The sequence below is a fragment of the Pangasianodon hypophthalmus genome, chromosome 5 (assembly GCF_027358585.1).
Source record: "Pangasianodon hypophthalmus isolate fPanHyp1 chromosome 5, fPanHyp1.pri, whole genome shotgun sequence".
In the NCBI taxonomy this organism is placed as follows: domain Eukaryota; kingdom Metazoa; phylum Chordata; class Actinopteri; order Siluriformes; family Pangasiidae; genus Pangasianodon; species Pangasianodon hypophthalmus.
The window spans coordinates 3117886-3139726 of NC_069714.1; the positions used below are offsets into that span (position 1 = coordinate 3117886).

The 21841-nt window shown below is 38.2% G+C and overlaps 1 protein-coding gene across 1 annotated transcript; it reads left to right on the top strand.

Annotated features, from left to right (window-relative positions):
- The first annotated feature begins 3600 nt into the window (after positions 1 to 3600).
- On the top strand, positions 3601 to 16307 carry LOC113544560 (interleukin-1 receptor type 2). Its single transcript, XM_026943407.3, has 10 exons — positions 3601 to 3899; positions 5544 to 5616; positions 8659 to 8914; positions 10448 to 10619; positions 10767 to 10944; positions 11711 to 11779; positions 12577 to 12642; positions 14063 to 14198; positions 15532 to 15665; positions 16020 to 16307. Exons 1-10 carry the CDS (start codon positions 3630 to 3632, stop codon positions 16160 to 16162), a joined length of 1497 nt encoding a protein of 498 aa, XP_026799208.2. The 5' UTR covers positions 3601 to 3629; the 3' UTR covers positions 16163 to 16307.
- The last annotated feature ends 5534 nt before the right edge of the window (positions 16308 to 21841 follow it).

Consider the following 21841-nt stretch of genomic DNA (forward strand, 5'->3'; position numbering starts at 1 on the left):
AATTATAAAGTTGTACCAGTTTTTGTTGAAAATATTTTAGATGCTTCAGTATTTTTTGTTTGAAAATGAAGTAAATCTAGTGGTTGAGTTGCATCAGACGTGAGATGAAATGCTGACTGTTCTTGTTGATGCATTTTTTTTTTTTTAAATTATGTCTTGTTTCCGTAACAACCAAGCTTGAGCACTTGTTACTTGTTTCCGTCATTTGTGTCACAACGTCTTGGGAGTTCCTGTTGTGTGTGTGTGTGTGTGTGTGTGTGTGTGTGTGTGTGAGAGTGAGAGTGAGAATTTTCATCTTGATGACACCAATGACAGTCACTCGTATACAGGATGCCACAAGAAACTTGTGGAAGAATTCCCACAAAGTGCAATTGTGTGCGTGTGTGTCTGCACGGACGAGCGTTTGTTCCTGTGTGTGCTCTGATATAATAATATTGTCAGACTCATTTGCTTTCACATGCTAAAAAGTTGCATCACTGTTTTATATGAATTGATGTGTGTATTTTATTCATGTATTTTGTGTGTGTATATAAGATGTATGTTCCTAAAAGACCTAAAAAAAAAAAAAAAAAAAAAAAAAATCCTAGTGTGTTGCAGATTATGAAGAGCATGTTGAGGAGGCCCCCCGCACTGACTCACCTCTCTGACCTACTGTCAGCAATGCTTACACGGTGCTGCTTTACAGTGTTTCCGCTGCTTTATTCATGTACGCTGAACTTGAGCTTCTTAGTCATTTTGCTTGTGTAATGCAATTCCTGCATGTAAGCAGTCACGTTTTTCACACACGTGCTCAGGTTTATACAAATAATACTTTTATATTATATATATTTATATAGTGTTTATATACACTATATTGCCAAAAGTATTGGGACACCCCTCCAAATCATTGAATTCAGGTGTTCCAATCACTTCCATGGCCACCGGTGTATAAAATCAAGCACCTAGGCATGCAGACTGCTTCTACAAACATTTGTGAAAGAATGGGTCGCTCTCAGGAGCTCAGTGAATTCAAGCGTGGTACCGTGATAGGTTGCCACCTGAGCAATAAGTCCATTTGTGAAATTTCCTCACTACTAAATATTCCACGTCAACTGTTAGTGGTATTATAACAAAGTGGAAGCAATTGGGAACAACAGCAACTCAGCCACGAAGTGGTAGGCCACGTAAAATCACAGAGTGTGGTTAGCATATGCTGAGGCGCACAGTGCGCAGAAGTCGCCAACTTTCTGCAGAGTCAATAGCTACAGACCTCCAAACTTTGTGTGGCCTTCAGATTAGCTCAAGAGCATTGCGTGGAGAGCTTCATGGAATGGGTTTCCATGGCCGAGCAGCTGCATCCAAGCCTTACATCACCAAGTGCAGTGCAAAGCGTCGGATGCAGTGGTGTAAAGCACGCCGCCACTGGACTCTAGAGCAGTGGAGACGCGTTCTCTGGAGTGACAAATCGTGCTTCTCTGTCTGGCAGTCTGATGGACGAGTCTGGGTTCGGAGGTTGCCAGGAGAACGGTACTTGCCTGACTGCATTGTGCCAAGTGTGAAATTTGGTGGAGGAGGAATTATGGTGTGGGGTTGTTTTTCAGGAGTTGGGCTTGGCCCCTTAGTTCCAGTGAAAGGAACTCTTAATGCTTCAGCATACCAAGACATTTTGGGCAATTTCATGCTCCCAACCTTGTGGGAACAGTTTGGAGCGGGCCCCTTCCTCTTCCAACATGACTGTGCACCAGTGCACAAAGCAAGGTCCATAAAGACATGGATGACAGTCTGGTGTGGATGAACTTGACTGGCCTGCACAGAATCCTGACCTGAACCCGATAGAACACCTTTGGGATGAATTAGAGCCAGGCCTTCTCATCCAACATGGCCTGACCTCACCAATGCGCTTCTAGAAGAATGGTCAAAAATTCCCATAAACACACTCCTAAACCTTGTGGACAGCCTTCCCAGAAGAGTTGAAGCTGTAATAGCTGCAAAGGGTGGGACAACTCCATATTAAACCCTACAGATTAAGAATGGGATGTCATTAAAGTTCATGTGCATGTAAAGGCAGACGTCCCAAAACTTTTGGCACACACACACACACACACACACACACACACACAATTTGTCTGGCCAAAAGTTTGTGGACACCTGACCATCACACCCGTATGTGGTTCTTCCAAATGACAAATTGGCCAACTTGCCACAAAGTCTGAAGCACACAATAGTCTATAATGTCTTTGTATGCTGTAGCTTTAATATTTCCCTTCACTGGAACTAAGAGGCTGAAACCTGCTCCAGCATGACGATGCCCCTGTGCACAAAGCGAGCTCCATGAAGACATGGTGTGTGAAGGTTGGAGTGGAAGAACTCGAGTGTCCTGCACAGAGCCCTGACCTCAACCCCACTCAACACCTTTGGGATGAACTGGAACACCGACTGAACCCCAGACCTCCTCACCAACATCAGTGCCTGATCTCACTAATGCTCTTGTAGCTGAATGAACACAAATCCCCACAGCCACGCTCCAACATCTAGTGGAAAGCCTTCCCAGAAGAGTGGAGCTTATTATAACAGTAAAGAGGGAATAAATCTGGAATGGGATGTTCAGGAAACAAATACTATATGGGCGTGTGTCCACACAATATGTCATTTTTTCTTTGAAAATAAACTCCTAAGGTAATTTAAGGAATTTTCTGTCTTATTTATTCTTTTGGTGTTTAATGCTTTAGTTATTTTTTTTTATAATAGTTTCCCCCATGTGGTCAGTCTTTTAAAGGACCTTTTAATTGAATATCCAAATGTCGTTGCACAGCAGAATTCAGGTGAAAAATAAATAAATAAATAAATAAATAAATAAAAATTCTGTCCACTACCAAGAACTCCTAAAATCAAAAAATCTTATTTGATAATATATTCTTTAAAACTTAAAATGTAAATGGTGTTTTGCCGTGAATTTTTGGGTCATTGTTATGCTGTAAATGGGTCATATAAATATTAAAAGTTTTTATTAATAAATTTCTATTCTAGTGTATTTTAGTAATAAACATTAGCATGGAGCATTTTCTCAGAAGGTAGACTTTATGAAAAATGCTATTAAGCTTCAAACTAGCTTCACAAATTCTATTCGTGTGTTTCATTTTTAAATTAAGCTCTGTTACATATTACTTCATTACATAAGCTCTATTACTTAATTACAAATATCTCTAACATTGCTTTGTTAAGCATTTTGTGAGTGTGTTTGTATGTGTGTCCTAATGTCATCTATATATAAATATTAAATAATAGTAAAATTTCCCCCAAAAAGGCCATTCAGGGATTTTACGGAAGCAGTTCTTTCAGCCAGCAGTTGCATTGGTTTTGTAAGACCATTTTGCATGAGTGCAAAGTACATGAGTGTTGATGCTAAATTTTCAGGATTTTTATTTTATGTTAATCAGAATCTTCTTTAAAATAAGTTTATTTTTATCTTTATCAGAATTGTTTGTTTGCATCAGTTCTGCTGAAATTGATCAGTGTGCTTTTTAACGTCAAGGTGCAGAACAATTCTGATATCTTGTTTTTTCCTGTAGACTCTGACACCGCTCATGTACACTCTGTTCTTCACCCATGTGTCATGAAATATGTGTGTGTGTGTGTGTGTGTTTATCTGTATGTGTCATGGAAAGCTCAGGAATTTCCAAGCTCATGTGAGGAACCTTAAAAGAGCTCACAGTCGAAGGTTTCCCCAACTGCCACCTACACAGTATACGCATCTAAAGAAGAGGAAAAGGGGAACTGCTCACGGCTTCAGTCTCCTCCTTCATCATATGTGCCTATATCTAGGCATGTCTTCATCACTCTCTCTCTCTCTCCCTCAAGTGCTCTGTCACCACTTTTTCAGTCTAATCCTTACCTTCACCATGATGACCTTCAAAATCCAGGTGAGAATGATAAATTAAATGTACTTTATTGATCTCCGAGAGGAAATTTGGGAACCTTTGTTTGTGTGTGTGCATGTGTGTAAGAGAGAGCAGATGTATGAATGTCCTCAAATATTCTATATTTGTTCTTTAATGCTAGACACAGAATCGTTATATAAACTATTTAAGTTCATTTTGATCAAGATTACTGCCGGTTATTTACCGACTCTGTCAGAGCTTTATCATCCTGAACTGTCACTTAACACATTTAGAATTAATGTAGGAATAAGTGCAGTATTGTACAGAAAATGTGGTGCAGTACAAACAAGAAGAAGCATTTTAAAAAATTGCAAGTAATGCTGAAATAGTTAAGAGAAATTACTGAACACTGAATCATTAAGGCTTTCAGATGATTTTGTTGTACATAATAACGGTTAACTGTTTGAGTTAACGTTTCTGTTAATCCTGTCTAGTAATATCACTAATATTTTTTTATGTAGACTACATTTAAAACCATACAGTAAATCTGAATTCATGGTAAAAGCGTGATGTAGTAAAAGGATTTGTTTCAAATCTAAATGATTAGGGAGCACTGTCATTTAAAAGCACTGTCTTTCTGTAAACATATGACTTACAGATTGTAGGAGCATTACAGACGATCAGCTGTCATAAGATACTTTAGTGTGAAGAACATTTTCAGAGAACTGAAAGTGTGACTCTTTCGATATTAGTAGATTGACTTGCATTAACAACATACAATTGACTTTGGTTTATTAGGATTATTACACTAATAATAATTTAGGTTTTTTCCTCCCATGATCTATTCCAGAAAGTTAATGAGAGCCTGCGCATGATGTGCATTAGAGATATGAATAACTCCTGGTCTTGTGCTCTTATTATACTTTTCTTTAAATCAGTGTTTCTCAAAAAAAAAAAAAAAAAACTGAGGTCAGGGGACGTCCAGTGATCCATAAAGCATAGCCAGACGGTTAGTGATATTTTTATATGTTGTTAGATTTTTATCAAAGCTATTATATTTCCTCAAGTGTATTGAATGCTTTTAATCCAAACCGCAGCAGACCCTAATGTGTTCAGCAATAAAAATCTCTATAGCTCTAATAAATAGACAAAATATTATTGTACTCATTGAAATAATATCAATATTGAATATTTTCAGGAATAAAATTCTGTTTACAGTGTGTTTTAGTAGTAAACTTCAGTATTGAGCGTTTTCTCAGAAGGAAATTCTTAAGACCAAAACTTAAAAGCTAGTAAGTGCTGAACCAGCTTCAAACTTTCATTTTATTCCTGTCTGTGTTTAATTTTTAAATCAATGTGTTCATGTGTTTAATTTTTAAATCAGTGTGTTCAAAGCTAATGTGTTCAGCTGGTGGAAAGTTCAGGAATAAAAATCTCTATACCTCTAATAAATAGACAAAATATTATTTCTCACATTTATATAATGTTAAAAATAAATCTGCACTGAGAGGGTCTGTGGGATTCATTTTACTGTTAAAGGGGCAGCCGGCTGCAAATTGTGTGAAACCCTGATGTAGATGATGAGATATGAGCTGATATTTTTCTATATCTAAGCTCTATTTAAGTTTTGTGCTTGTGATTGTATATTTAGTTGTTCTGCTCATGTCTGCTCTGTTCTTCACCCAGTGTGCCATAGGTTTCAGCGTGTGGCTTATCCTGCACTGTGGACTTGCCCCTGCTGGTGCAGTGCCCCTGAAAGGTAGTGTGAGTGGAAAATAAGTGTGCTGTTTCTTTCCCCCTCATCTATGCGTTTAATAATAGTTAAAGTAATAGGTGAAGTTTGTCACTCTCTGGGATCTGTCCCAGATGAAGAAAATCCGGTCTCAGCAGAATCCCTGCCTCTGAATTCAGGGGAAAATCAGCTCCATGGTTTCTGCCCATTCCTGTATTCATTTGTATTTTGGGCTTCAAAACAGCAAGATTCAGCAAACTAACTTAAAACCACTGTCTTCACCGTTGAATGACATATAACACTGCAGTGTAGAGGTCTGTATCAGGGATTGGATCCTGCGGGAGCCAGTATAAAGACACAGACACAGGCAGGCAGGTGAAGCAGACTGAAGCTGAGTGGGATAAAGACAGGCCATGGTCATTAACAGGGGAGCGTGTTGGATGTGGTGCTCACTCTGCACTGCGACATGCATTTACAACACCTTCACTTATATTTTCATCAAGATTACTGCCATTTTTTTGCTGACTGTGTCACAGTTTTATTTCCGTGTACTGTAACTCAAAATAATCAGAATTAAGTGCAGTATTGTACAGAAAATGTGGTGTGGTACAAACAAAAAGAAGCATTTAAAGAAAGTGGAAGTAATGCTGAAATAGTTCATTAAAATTACTGAATATGTTCTAATATTTCTTTCTTTATGCAAATTACAAAAAAAAAATACAGCACTAGTAAATATGAATTCATGGTAAAAGCGTGATATAGTACTATGATTTGTTTCAAATCTAAATGATTAGGGAGCATTTAAAAGCACTGTCTTTCTATAAGCATAAGACTTACAGATTGTAGGAGCGTTACAGACGATCAGCTGTCATAAGATACTTTAGTGTGAAGAACATTTAAGAGAACTGAAATTGTGACTCTTTCAATCTTAGTGGATTGACTTGCATTAACAACATACAATTGACTTTTGTCATTAAGACGTTGATGACTATTCCACTAATAATAACTTAGTTTTACTGCATCTTATGTAAATTAGACTTCGCTCATTTGTTCGTTCACTCTCTGTAACTGCTTTATCCTGGTTGAGGTCTCTGTGGTTATTTATTACCTATTATTTAATTAGAAAATATCAGCAAAAATAGCTGAAGTTGTAGATGGGATTGGTCAAACTTTATGTGGGAACAGGTGGGATAAAACAGACAGTCCCGCACACTACTGAAGGCAATCATGGCTCTTTTCAGTGAATGCGCTCATTTGAATTTCATTTGGCTCGGCTCATCCATCAGGCTGCCGAATGGTTCACTGCCATTTTTGCTAAACCAGACAACGCTTCCTTTATTATGACCAGTGATTGTTCTTCTTTGCTTAATAATGAAACTGTTTAATGAACTCTTACTCTACCTTAATTTAACAAAATAACTTTGCATTTCATTTCATAAAATATATTGAATTGTTAGACTAAATCTAGAAGGCATTATAAATGTGCATTGATAAATACAGTAAGCATTAATTTTTAATGTGCTGTGTCTGTGATTCAGTAAGATTTCTTTCCATGTATCCAGATAGCTGCTTGTCTCCATCTGCCTCCTGCACACAGCTGAGTGTCAAACAAATGACACACTATTCACACAAACAGCTCAAATATTACAAAGCAGTTTCCATTGAAGCGTTTAAACAGTTACTGTAGATAAATGAATGAGTAAAGGCATTGCTTACGTAGAAAAAACAGTTCAGCATGTTCTCAACATTCACCCTACAGAGCAGACTCAAAAAACCTTCTCGTTCCTTAACACACACCTTTACTCCAGGGTTCGGGTATGTTCGAGAAAGTGCTAGAACAGATTTTATATTCTTGCATTTTTAGTTTATCTGGTTTTTTTTTGTTTGTTTTTTTTGTTTTTTTTTTGTGGGAGACTCTGTGGGAGACCCTGACACACTGCATCTGGACAAAGATTGTTTTGTTATGTTGTCATCTATGCCAGTGAACAATGTTAGCACATAACAGGAACAGATGATGAGATAAGGACTGGACAGAGATGACGTATTTTAAACAAATAAAGATACATGTTGTAGGTTCAGTATTTTTTGTCTTAATTTATTTATTTTTTTAAAGAAATATTGCTAGAAAGGTTTCATAGTCTCATACTTTTGTACAACATTCTTACTTAGTACTTGCTAAGGGCATGACAAGGACAATGTTCATTTACAAAGGGAGTGCATAATTTTTAAATCTAAAATATTAACTTGTACATTTATTGCACGCATCATTCCTAAATCAACATTCTCCATCATTATTAAAACAAAAAAAATCTTCCAGATAAATCTTCCGAATATTACAATAAAATGCTGCTTAAAGGACCCCAGTTTGACTGGCAGCAGCACTGCGTCCAACTTTGTAGTAAATTCTGATGGCATGTGAAAAGTCAAGTGAACAGTTCTAATTAAGAATTCGTGTAGAATTTAACAACTTCTGAAGTAAATCTGAAAATATTATTAGATGGCTATGCTATAATATTAAAATCTTATATTGTGATACATAAAATGTTACAGAAAATGCTATATTATGATGTCAACTATAAACAGTTTTTGATTTTGGACTTTGTTGTTTTGAAAAGCAGTTTCCTAGCTTAATCAGTCACATTAGATAGAAAGCTTTCCAGAAAGTTCCACAGGGCATCTGGTTGAGACCGATGATGAGCTCGAGTCAATTAACTCTAAGCATTGTAGAGGTTCAGGAGTTGAATGAAATGACTTTTTATTCCTTCCTTTTTCTCAGTGTATCAGAAGGCATAGTGGTAGGGTTTGATTAAAAAAAAAAAAAAGAACGAATGAACAAACAAAAACCTCTTCCGGTTCGGCTCACACCCACTTCTGGTTTAAAGCACAGATATTTTGAGGACTAAAAAGATACAGATAATAGCACCATCATATTGGCATACTTTCACAACCAGATTTTTTTTTAAAAAAAAGCACTTTTTATGTATGTTCCTGTGTCCTGTGACATTTAATGAATTGCTTATATGTCCACATTGTTATCCCAAAACTTATAGACGCTTGTGATTTTTCTAGCTGGTTGTGAGGTGATTGGTGAAGAGCTTGAGGATTTCCACGCTCAGGGAGAAGCTATGGCCATCACATTCCCGACTCTGGAAGCTAACATTTGGTACAGGAAACTGCCTGTAGACAACAGCTCCACATTCCAGTTGTTCCACAGCAAGCATCATGACCTCAGAAACCAGGGTCACAGGGTTGTGCAGAAGGGTCGGGCCCTCTGGCTCCTCCCTTCTCTGCCCTCAGACTCGGGAACGTACACCTATGTGTTAAGGTAATCTCAGAAAACGTACCTGAAAGACTGATAATTTAACCTTTACTCAGATGTTTTTATATAAATATGTCCAAGTCCAGAACCCTCATTTATCTAACTCTAATACTGATTTATCACATTTTAGGTTTTGACAGAAGCACGTAATTCTTCACTAATTTAAACAAAGACATGTTTATTGTTCGAACTGTGCTTTTTTTTTTTGTTTAACACTGGTGCTATGAGGCTAATGTAGCTAACAGCTAAGAGAAGATTTTAGCTGGAAGTTTGGGAAGTATGTAACTGAATGTGTAACTCATCACACATTAGTCTCCAAGCACAATTGGCTATATTAATAACATTTAGAACTTTATTTTAGAAAATTATTTTAGAAAATTTAGAACTTTATTTTCATCTGAAATAATTCTCTGAACAATTTCTCAAAACTTTGGGTAACACTGTTACCTCAGATGCTGTCATTGAGTGACAACAAACTATGAGCTGAGGAAGGAAATGGAGTTGTTCAGTGTTTCAAACCTTGTGTTTCCTGACACTGTGTGACGCAGTGAAGCAGAATCACATTCTAGCCCAGCGCTTAGTTTGGTTTCACTCGGTACCAGCATTAGACTGAGGTAGGGGGCGTGGTCTAAAGTATGAAGGCGGGACTGTGCAAGTGATTTATAGTTTATTTGCAGTTTCAAATTGACTTTAATTTATTTAAGTAAGGAATAACACATGATGTGCTGTTATAAGAAAATAACAGTGTGAAGCAGTTACTGTTTATTTTCCTTCCCAAAATGTTTTATTCCTCTTATGCCACAGCAAAAAGATAACACATAGATTTTATACATTTATAGTTGCATTTAATGTTGTGGAACTTTCATAAGACAAGTGAGTTCTTTTTATCATTTACATGATAAAACAGGAAAAGAACAGGGAGACTCTTCTCCTCTATCCTGAAGGCTTTCCCATGGTGAACAATTTACTGACTGTTACAAAGCGCTGACACTGGAGACTCCTTCCATCAATCTCCTCACAGAAATCTTCACCATATCAACTGTTAGACATTTTCTTTGTTAAATAACAAGAAGTTTTTTTTTTAATCTGTTCAATTCGATTAAATTTTATTTGTATAGCACTTTTAACAATGGACATTGTCACAAAGCAGCTTTAGTTCATTTCTATGCTTAGATTATGTGGCGCGTCCACCATACAAGTCCGTGTTGTTACTATAGAAACGATAACGTGTTAGAACAAGGGCATTAAGATAGACCTGTGATTTGCCAGCTAAACTAGTGTTACAGCTAATTTTCTTTTTTATGGAAAAGTGATCAGCACCTTCTGACCAATCAGAATCGAGAATTAAACAGTGCTGTATTGCACACCTATTGTGATATTTAATAAAACATTTAGACATACGGTTTGCGTGGTGTATATCCTTCCACACATTTGATAATCATTACACTCCAGTGCACTCAGACGTTTGGACTTGTGTTGGCTATGTGTTAATAATGTCACAGCCTCTTTTTCTCACATATGTGTCTGTCGTCCATTTAGCAGCGACACGTTCTGCCTTACTGGAAGCTTCACTGTGACCATCTATGAGAAAGGAAGAGAAGACATGGAGATGATGTCACATCCTGTTTCTGCAAAGCCAGACAAGGACCTGACCATCGAATGTCCACACACAAATCATTTCAACAGGCTGGAAAGTCCACGCTGGTTCAAGGTATGGTTTTTGTGGAGAAGAGTGAATACCTGTTTAGTAAGAGGAAGATATGGTTGGTTTGTCTAGACTAGGATTGAACCACAATCCAGAAACTTCCTACAAGTATATCAGTGCTCAGTAACACACTGGTTGTTTTGTTATGTCCAGGGTTTTCATGCTGGTGTCCCGTTGATGAACGGGACTCATTATGAAATATTATCAGGAAACGCTCTTACCATCAGAAACGTTTCTGCAGAGGACGAGGGCCTGTACACCTGCTGGCTGACGGTGATTTTCAACAATGCACAATACAACGTTAGCAGGACCTGGAAACTACAAGTGTTATGTAAGACAACGACCTCCAGCATTACACAGTCATATACACACTCATCTACACCATAGCAACGTAATGGATAAGACTGGGGCAATGCTTTACTGTTTACACAACAGGAATCAAGAACTGTTTACAATCAAATAGAAATGAATGCAATTTCCATTATTCATCACTAATATATATACAGTACTGTGCAACAGGCTTTGAAACCATTGAGTCATTGAGTCTGTATAAAAAATGGAGGCAACTTTCCCTTGAGTTGAAATTGTGACCTTCCTCATTAAAAGTTTTTAATATATTAAGAGCTTGGTAGCAGAAGTGATATTTGAAAATCATCACAAAAGAGGCAAAACAAACTTTGGTCAGTCAGTGTTGAGTGTTTTAAGCTTTATTAATGGGTAATAAAACTGAACATACTAGACATCATGAAGGAACTGGATCTCTTTAAACAGCTTTAGTTTGTAGTTATAAGTGTTTTTATGTTTTTTTCAGCCAAATGCACATCTGGGTCCAAGCCCTTGATATGATAATATAATTGAATAATGTGTGATATGTTATATTATAGCAGTTCACAGTTTCTAATAGAACAGTGCTATTTATACTTCTGCATAGAGACTCAGAGTATGTATGTTACTTACAGCTGAATAATTGACTGTTATTTTAGTACAGCAATTGTCCTGTGACATTAATGGTGGAGAATAAAATAAATTGTAATCATTTTCTCTGCACATTGATTTTTTGTGTGTTTGTAATATTTCTGCACACATTTTTTTTTCAGCTCCAGTCACCAGCGTACCCGAGTCACACACAGAACCCACCACCAAATCACAAGACGTTACTCTGACAAGTGAGTGACGTTAGACAGCTAAGATCATATACTTGTGTGTGTGTGTGTGTGTGTGTGTGTGTGTGTGTGTATGTGTGTGTGTGTGTGTGTGTGTTTATACTGTAGTATGTATACACATTACCAGTCAAAGTTTTGGGAAAAGGGGTTTGTTCAGCCTTTGTACAAAATGATGACAACACATAAATTTAATTTTTAGCAATAAGACATTTAGTGTGAGCTTAATAATGTTCTTCCAGTATCACAAAATGATCAGTTCAAAGGTTTGCACCTTCTTTCTGAAAGTGATTGAAACATTTTCTGCATCATGGTTTCTGTCATTTTTGCAGCCTTTAATGCCTTTAACTGTAAAATAAATTTCACAGATTCTCTCAGTACAGGTTTATGTTCCATGAACATAATCCAACTATTCAAATACTAGGCTCATTATTTAAACGTGTGTATTTAAATTATGTGTTTATTCCTGAGCCTTTGACCATCCAGAACATGGTAGGGTCCAAGATGTCATTATTTATAGGCTGAAATGTTTCAGAGTTATTGAGATGTGGATGATAAATTCCAGCTAATAATTAAAGAACTCCATGATAAATATAATATCTTTAATAATGGTGGGTTGTAATTTCTACCACTGTAACGAAATTAAAAATCACACACCCTACTTTGAGAGCCACTCTTCTAAATAACCCAAATTCACTTTTATAGCTGCCTCCAACAGCTTTTAGATCCTCTTGGGGTGCAAACTTTTGCCCTGAGCTGTATATAATGTGTGGATATGTAATGTTTTGAATGTTTCCTTGCAGCTCCCAGCCTACAGCCCCCTTACATAACCACTCCTGTAAACGGCTCTGTGATTGAAAGTCGTCATGGTGAGTTTCATCTCTTTAATTAATGACAAGACAGATAAGGTACAAGCTAAAACAACGTGATGCACACTTTATACAAACCGTAAAGACTACCACTAACCAAGCACTGCTTTCATTTTATCATGTATGGAAAACAAACACTACATTGATAAAAGATCATTCATGGTGCTATAGGACAATGAGTCCACATCGGTTATCAGTCATCGGGTGGCACAGTGTGATAGGCGTGTACACGCTTTAGTGTCTGAATGAAGCAGTACGTATTTTGGGTAATATGGAAAAATATATTACGATACTTGATGTCCAGCATAAGAATAGTCCTGCATTCCAAAAAAAAAAAAAAAAAAAAACTATGAAAGTTAAGGATACTCTTTTTGGAAAAAAAATTAATAAATGTTGTGTGAACACATAAATTTTAATAGAAAGATTTCTCAAAGCATTTTCTCAGTTTTGAATCATGCATCCTTTACGCAGGGAATAAAAGACTTGGGGCATGCTGTTATAGGAAAACAATATGTGACAGGGTTGTTCTGATGTGAAGTGGAGTCACTGTTACCATTATAAAATTCATTATTTTCGAACAGCAGCATGTCCCACAGCAATTTGACAATTACAGTTTTTTTTTCTTTGTTAAATAAGAAACATTTAAAGTTAATGTTGTGAACTGTCATCAAAACAAGTTAGTTCCTGTTATGATTTATGTTTATAGCAGCTATAAACTGTCATTCCTTCAACAGCCTCCTTGTTTTGCTCTGTCTTGACATTAAAAGACAAAAATGCAGCTTGTCATGTCACCGAGAAGCCTCTGAGCCTTCTTTCTGAGCCTTCTGAAGACTTTTCCATGGCAAAAAAAACAACTTAGCTACAGCTTTACCTCTGACCTTTCGAAAGCACTGACAAAAATGTTAAATAAATGTCCAGAGAGCAGAAGGAGTGAGGATCACTGGTATGTCAGAAGTAGCATGTGTAGCTCAGACAGAGAAAGAAAGGGGGAGGGGGGGAGAGAACACAGATAATTAGGTATGACCTTGTCGTGTAATGGTTAAGGACAATGTACATTGTGTGCACAGTGCAAGCAGGGACTCCGGCAATACTAGCTATGACAGCATAACCAAGAGGGAGAGCCAGAAGCTAACACAGACATGAGGGCACCCTGAGACTTACAGGTTATAGAATATTAATGAACATCTTATGACCAGTCAGATTTGAGAACTCAACAGCACTGGGGTATCATAAAGTAAAAGTAACACGTTGCTTTGTATTTTGCTAAAAGACTCAAAAACAGCTCTAAGTTATGGATCTGACCATTGTAGTATGTGTGCACATGCATATGCAGTGTTTGTGTAAAAATGGTAATAAAAGAATAAACATTTAGATGTGTATTTGTCTCATTGCGTTTGTGTTTGATGCTGCTTGTGTTCAGGCTCCAGTTTGGTGATACAGTGTGAGGCGTTTGTGGGCGACGGATCACCCGACATCACTGAGCTCACCTGGCTGGTGGACGGCCAATTGGTGGACACCTCTTATCTGCGTGGCCGAGCATTTCAGGAAGCAAGGAGGTGAGAGTTCAAAACCCTCTTCATTCACTCATCACATAATAGTAAATTAAACAATAACTAAATTTTCTCAAATATTACAGTGTCACTTTCAACTGTACTCTAAAATGTTAATCATTTATATCAGAATAAACAGCATATATACACACTGCCTTGTAATTAGTTAAAACTGCAAAACAAAAGCTGTCTGAATACACTTTCTTTGGGAAAAAAAAAGACATTTGCTCAGTCATATTTTACAAATGTTACTTCATCATTTCTAAATTATGGTTTTCATTGTAATGGTTTCCATAAACAATTTCTCTGTTTTAAGTCTCTTGACAAATATGTATATATAGAGTATGTGGACGTTTGACCATCACACCCATATGCGGTTCTTCCCCAGACTGTTGCCACAAAGCTGGAAACACACTTGTATAGAATGTCTCTGTGTGCTGTAGCATTACAGTTTTAGAGGCTGTTTGAATTTACATGGCATAAATAAGATTCAGCAAATTAAAAAGTAAATTAGAGCAGATCAGGGTGTACACAAACTTTTAATCTTGCTAATGGCTAATAAGGCTGTATGTAATAGAAAAAACAATTTTAAATGACACGAACAAAGTTTTCATTCAGAAACTCAGAAGCGGGACTGCATACATTATGCACTTAACTCTATTTTCGTTTTAAAAAATATAAATAGGAGAACAATGCTAGTAATGTAGTAGTGTAATCCTCCAAAGTTGGATTAAGTTCAGTTCAGTTCAGTTTTATTTGTATAGCACTTTAAACAATGGACATTGTCACAAAGCAGCTTTACAGAAATAAATAAATCCAAGATATAAATGTTAAATATATGAATTTGCAAGCCAGAGGTGACGGTGTTGAGGAAACCTCCCTGAGACGAAACCTCAAGAGGGAACCCATCCTCATCTGGGTGACACCAGATAGAGCGATCATAAATAATTCCCATCTATAACTGTGTACTACGTGATCAAAAAGTAAAATTGCGTAAACAGGAAGTTCATTACAGTTTTCACATGAAGTTGATTTTGTTGAAGTTGAAGTCCAAAGCCATCTTCATGGTTTTTAAATAGTATCATCCACAGTAATGTCATGTATCTTCAGGCTGTCCATGTGGGTCCATCCTTAGCAGCTGTGAGCGAGTTTCCAAGTGATGAGAACTCCAACCAGAAGTAGTGCATCAGGATGGGTCAGGATCACTGGCATCTCAGGAGAGGCATGTGTAGCTCAACAGAGCGAGAGCGAGAGAGAGAGAGAGAAGGAGGGACGGGAGGGAGGGAGAGCGAGGGAGCGAGAGATATTAAGTGGGTATTAATCGTGTGGCTTTTCGCAGGGTGTCAGCTGGCCGTGTGGAGGCGCTGCTGTTCTTCCTGGAAGTGCATGAGGAGGACACGAGGGCCAAGCTGAAGTGTGTCGCTCAAAACTTATCAGGAAAACAGGAGGTTGTTATACAAATTAAACTGGAAGGTAGGTGTACTGTAATATCTGTCTGAAATTACATCCTACATCTTTTTTTTTTTTTTTTTATCAAAACAGATATTCTTCTTCTAAGCACCACAATATGAACAGTCCTGTTATTCTTATTAAAAATTTATTTAATTATTAAATCAATAAAGGAGATGTTTATTTAGCATTTATGGAAGGAGTCTCCAGTGTGAACGCTTTGTTACAGTCAGAGGTAAAGGTTTTGTGACACGGGAAAAATCTTTGCAGTTTCTCAGTAGCATCACAAACTGCATTTATTGTCATATTAACTTCAATATTAATTCTCATGTGAAATATTAGAGCGCACACTTTAACTGTACTTTCTCCCCATCACAGACTCCATGCTGGCGTGGTTAGTGGTGGCTCCTGTTGCCTCCTGCTTCTTCATGCTGGTGGTGTGTGTGTTCCTGCGTCTGCTGTGCCGCAAACAACACAAACACAATGACTACATCCTGGCTCGACAGAACAGCATCTTTTAAATGCCTTTTGTCTTTCCAACACACACAATTTTACCCTTCCTCAGGGTTAGATTAGTTTTTTTTTTATACGTCAGTACGTGTAACAGAGCATAAATAGTGACTGCACATATAACACCATGTATATAGTCTTCAATAAAAAAAAGTAAAACTAAAGTTTGCCTTCTATATGTCTCTTTTTCTTGATGTATTTGGTTTCTCTCACTCAGCTAAGATCCTTTATTCCCAGCCTGTGTTACCTTTAGGTCATATTTCAGTACTTCCAACATGAACTATTTAACCTGTCATGCCCAATATTTATTTAATTTAATGACACTATTCTCATTGCACCACTTACTGGAGCTGGAGAAGCTGATGACAGTAATGTATTGTTGGGACCGGATCAGATCTCTGCATCTGTAAGTGATGTTGCTGTAGTAATTATGACTTAATGGGATGAATTATCTGTGTATTGTGATCCGTCACACCAAAAGTTCCATGCACATTACTTACACGTGATATCTTCAATGCAAACCGATTGCTTTGACCTTCAGTGTAACTGATGAATGATGTACACTTTTGTGCTAGGAACTCAATAACCTAAAGCCTCGATGCATGGTCTGCGTTGTATATTTTAATCTTGATCCTGAAGTAAGAAGGACGTGACACTGAAGAACTAAGAATTTTTTCTTGTTCGCTACCAAATAATGTAAAAAACATCTAGTGCATTGTAAGGAAAACTGAAGAGGTTTATTTACAGCACAGCAGTAACAAACTACATGAAGCACCTTGGATCCACCAGAGTTGGAATGAATGCTGATCATCATTTACTCAAACGTTTTATACTAGTTCACCCTAATCTTCCTGCTTACAATGTAAATGAGGTTTCATCTTAATGTAAATTAAGAACAACACCCAAGGTGATACCCTTCTGTTGCCAACCCATTACTATTGTTCCAGATGTGCGCTCCCAAATGGTAGGGTGATAAGATTATCTAGAGTCAGAAAGATGTCTGTCTTTCTGAGTGGCAATCAGGATTGTTTGGTATCTTGTCAGTGACTAAATGATGCGAAGAGGTGGTCTAGCCTCTCACATCTCTTACACATCTCTGAGAAACACTGGGCGTTTATGCTAGAGAGAAACTGATGGCATAAGAGTCTCTTTTGTGCTCACAACTTTGTTGTTTGTGGGCATGTTCAAGGCATTTGGGGATTATGGCACCAAGAATGTCATGGCACTGATAGCTTAAGGTGCTGCTCAAACAGATGCCACAAATCAGGGGTGTCCAAACTTTTTAAAATATATATACATGTACATACAGTGGGGTCCAAAAGTCTGAGAGCGCTAGTGAAAATGCTTCTAATTTGCATTATTTTTCTAATTTAATGCAACAATTTTCATAACAAATTATATTCTTGACAACAACTTGAGTGAAAACTTGCCACTGGATCCTGGACCTCCTGACCAGATGCCCCCAGGTGTTCACGATGGGAAACCACACTTCCTCCACACTCACCATCAGCACTGGAGCTCTTCAGGGCTGCATCCTCAGCCCCCTGCTGTACTCCCTCTACACCAGTGACTGCACGGCCACGCACAGCTCCAACAGGCTGGTGAAGTTCACCGATGACACAGTGGTTGTTGACCTCATCACCAACAGTGACGAGAAGGCCTACTTAGAGGAAGTAAATATCCTCGCCACGTGGTGTCAGAATAACAATCTCTCCCTGAATGTCACCAAGACTAAGGAGATGATTATTGCCTATGGGAAGAAGCAGATGAGGAACTACAGCCCCCTGTTGATTGAAGGGGCCACAGTCGAGAGGGTGAGCAGCTTCAAATACCTTGGGGTCCATCTCACAGAAGACCTGTCATGGACTACACACACATACAGCTTGGCGACAAGAGTGCAACAGCGTCTCTACCATCTCCGGTGTCTGGCCAGGTTCAGGGTCTCTCACAGGGTGCTGAAGGCTTTCTACACTGGGGCTGTGGAGAGTCTTCTCACTGGAAGCATCACCACCTAGTTTGGAGGCACCACGGCCAAGGACCGGAATGTACTGTCCAGAGTGGTGAGGGCAGCGGAGACGACCATCAGGACTTCTATCCCCTGCATCACATACATCTACAACCAGCGATGCAGGGCCAGGAGGATCGTAAAAGTCTCTCACCACCCCGGAAACAGTCTCTGCTCAGTGCTCCCTTCAGGGAAGCGCTACTGGATCCTGAGGACCAACACAGAGAGACTCCGGAGGAGTTTCTACCCTCAGGCAATCTGGCTACTGAATGAGGACACTTGAGAAGTCTGCATACAACTACCTCACACACAGACACACATACACAAACAGTTGCACTGTGGACAAACAAAAACTCATGAATCTTTTGCACACTACATCCTCAAAAAGCTGCTAAGATTCCTCTTTTCAAGCTGCTAAACACTTTCTACATATTTTTACATGTAACATCTATATTTTGTCAGATAGAGTGTATTCTATTCTATTTTATTCTATTTTATTTTTCCATTTCATTCATTATGTTCGTTTAGCATATTTGGCTTTTATTATATTCTGTTCTATTATATTCTGCTTATGTATCACTGTTGCACTGTTGGACGAGGCACTAAGGAGAAACATTTCACTACATTAATACATCACATGTATGTAATGCATGTGACAAATAAAGAACCTTGAACCTTGAAAGGCAGAATCTCTGAAATATTTACATGCATTTCAGAGTTTCTTAGTATTTGGTACATCCCCTTTTTTGCTTTAATCACAGTGTGCACTCGAGCTGTTTGTGCAAATCCTTATGATCCATTTTATATCACATTTTCAATGAGGTCTCAGACTTTTGGAACCTACTGTGTATATATTTCCACCTGCCTAATATTGTGTAGGTTCCCCTTGTGCCACCAAAACAGCTCTGACCCATTGAAGCATTCAGGACTCATACAGCTCTGACCCATTGAGGCCTGGACTCCACAAGACCTCTCAAGGTGTGCTGTGGTACCTGACACAAAAACGTTAGCAGCAGATCCTTTAAGTCCTGTAGGTTGCCAGGGGGGCCTTCATGGATCGGACTTGTTTGTCCAGCACGTCCCACAGATGCTCGATTGGATTGAACGCTTTGTCATGTTTCTGAACAATTTTTGCAGTGTGGCAGGGAGCATTATCCTGCTGAAAGAGGCCACTGCCATTAGGGAATACTGTTGCCATGAAGGAGTGTACTTGGTCTGCAACAATGTTTAGGTAGGTGGAACGTGTCAAAATAACATCCACATGAATGCCAGGACCCAAAGTTTCCCAGCAGAACATTGCTCAGAGCATCACACTGCCTCTGCCGGCTTGCCTTCTTCCCATAGTGCATCCTGGTGCCATCTCTTCCCCAGGTAAGCGACGCACACACACCCAGCTGTCTACATGATGTAAAAGAAAACCCATTGTCCCCATTGCAGGTGCTTTCGGTGCTGGACAGGGTCAGCATCGGCACTTTTTCACCAATTTGTGCTACAGTAGCTCTTGTGCGGGATCAGACCAGACGGGCTAGCCTTCACTCCCCACCCGCATCAACTGAACCTTGACTAGCTGTCAAAACACAGGTCGAGTTGGTCAAACTGGTAGACCATCACTGCCAGCTGGTAAGTGTTGGTAGAAAGGAAACACTTTCTGAATTACCACGATTAATGCTACATCATAGACAAGTTATTTTTAACAAAATAACACAACAGTAAGGCAATTAGAAAATATGAAACTTTTGGTGACAAACATTTATATCAATTTAGTTAAGTCTTAAGAAAGCCGGAAAATAATTTGCCCCCTGGTAAATATGGTCTACCAGTCTGACCAGCTCAGCGTGCTTTCTGTCGCCTGATAGCTGGTCAGACCAAGCTGGATTTTTCGGCAGGGACAAAAAGGGAGACAGATGCTCTTTGCGCTCCTCCTGTTGTTTACATTTGGAAATACAGCTTTGTATTCAGTAAAATATGAACTGAACTTTGAATTTTGGACTACATCACTTATATCTTATAGTTCTAATATTTTCAAATATTTCCAAATATTTACAGATTTCAGACTGTTTTTACTGTTGAGTCTATGAGCATTAACAATAACAGTAATGAACAATAATGACAAAAAATCACACAAAGGCTATAAATATGAAAACTGTAAATATTTTATTTGTGTTACAAAACTTTAATATTGACCTGCATAAATAAGTACTGCATGGCTGTTTGCCCGAAAATGGAATTAATGTACTGTACATTTTCCCATCGTTATTGTTTGCCACCAATTCTTAACACTCAGTTCCGAATGGCCATTTGATTGAACACAAAAGGGTGGTTCTGACTTTTTCACAGGACTGTACTTTATGCAGTGCATATGTAGTCAAGACATTTTGGCTATGTGGAGGCCCAGAGGATTTTTGTAAAAGTGGTTAAAGTTGCTACCTTTCTACAAGGTTCTACTTCTTCTTTTGTTAAAGACTCTGTTGTCAGCTTCTGTATAGACACTGTCCAGAGCAAACTGGAGAACCCTTTAGGGAGCTAGATTTAATTCAAAAGTGTATAGTATGACAGAGAAAATATATTTAACATTAGTTTATGGTATATTGCAGTGTTGACATAACATGCTAATATGTTGTGAACACAGGGAAGCCTGTTCCATAAGTGAAATGTTATTTTGAAATGCTATTAGCCGGAGGCTGATATGAATAATTGTAAAATTGAGCGTGCGCACATTTACTACTCTTTGTAGGGTTTTGAGCAATGATGTCTGCAGCTGACAGTTGTCTGTTGTCAATTTCATCAGTTTCTCAATCTTACCCCTGTGCACAAGTCTTGGAGAATTATAGATGTCTGATTTCTTTGTGATGTTCTTTTCTGGGGCCACTGATTGAAAATGTATAGCCTATGGCCAAAAGTATGTGCTGTTATAACATCCTCCACAATATCATCACCAGATATTAGTTTTGCAAAACCTGGTTGCTTCTGTTAGGAGTGTTATATAGGCCCGTACATCTACATCAACATAGAAGTGATTGAAGGACAATTATATGCAATAACCATCTCAGTCTCTGAATTTGAGCCTGAAGTTTGCATAGACAAACCTACAAATATGAATGAATTTAATCTGTCCTGCATACTGGAGTGGACCTAGAGCCTGTACAAATGTGTAGACATTACAGGAAGAGACACTTTACAATGAGAGTGCTGTTATTCTCACCAGGGGAGGCTGTATTAACTGTAAAGATCCTGATCATTTTTAAACCAGTGTTTTGCAGAAAAAAATTTATTACTTTCATTCATCTTCAGTAACCGCTTGATCCTGGTCATGGTTGCAGTGAATCCAGCAACTAACCTGGGAAACACTGGGCAGTAAGTTTTACTCATTTTGCCCGTTTTCCTGGCAGAAATGATCTGAGTGCAGTCTTTAAGGCCACGCCCCCTGAGGTTATCTGAGTACCTCTGATACCAAACTAGTTACATACCTCGACTGTTTTAGTGGGCTAATAAATAATTATTTAACATAAAAACATGATTGTATACAGGAAATGACAGAAAATTTCATAGAAGAAAACATTCCCACGTCCCCAGGGAAAAAACGCTCACTGCTACTTCAGAAAGCTTCAGAAAGACCAACATGGAAATCATCCGGTCCGAGTCAGTATCTGCAGTGGAGCCTGAAAAACTACTGAAAACTACTGAA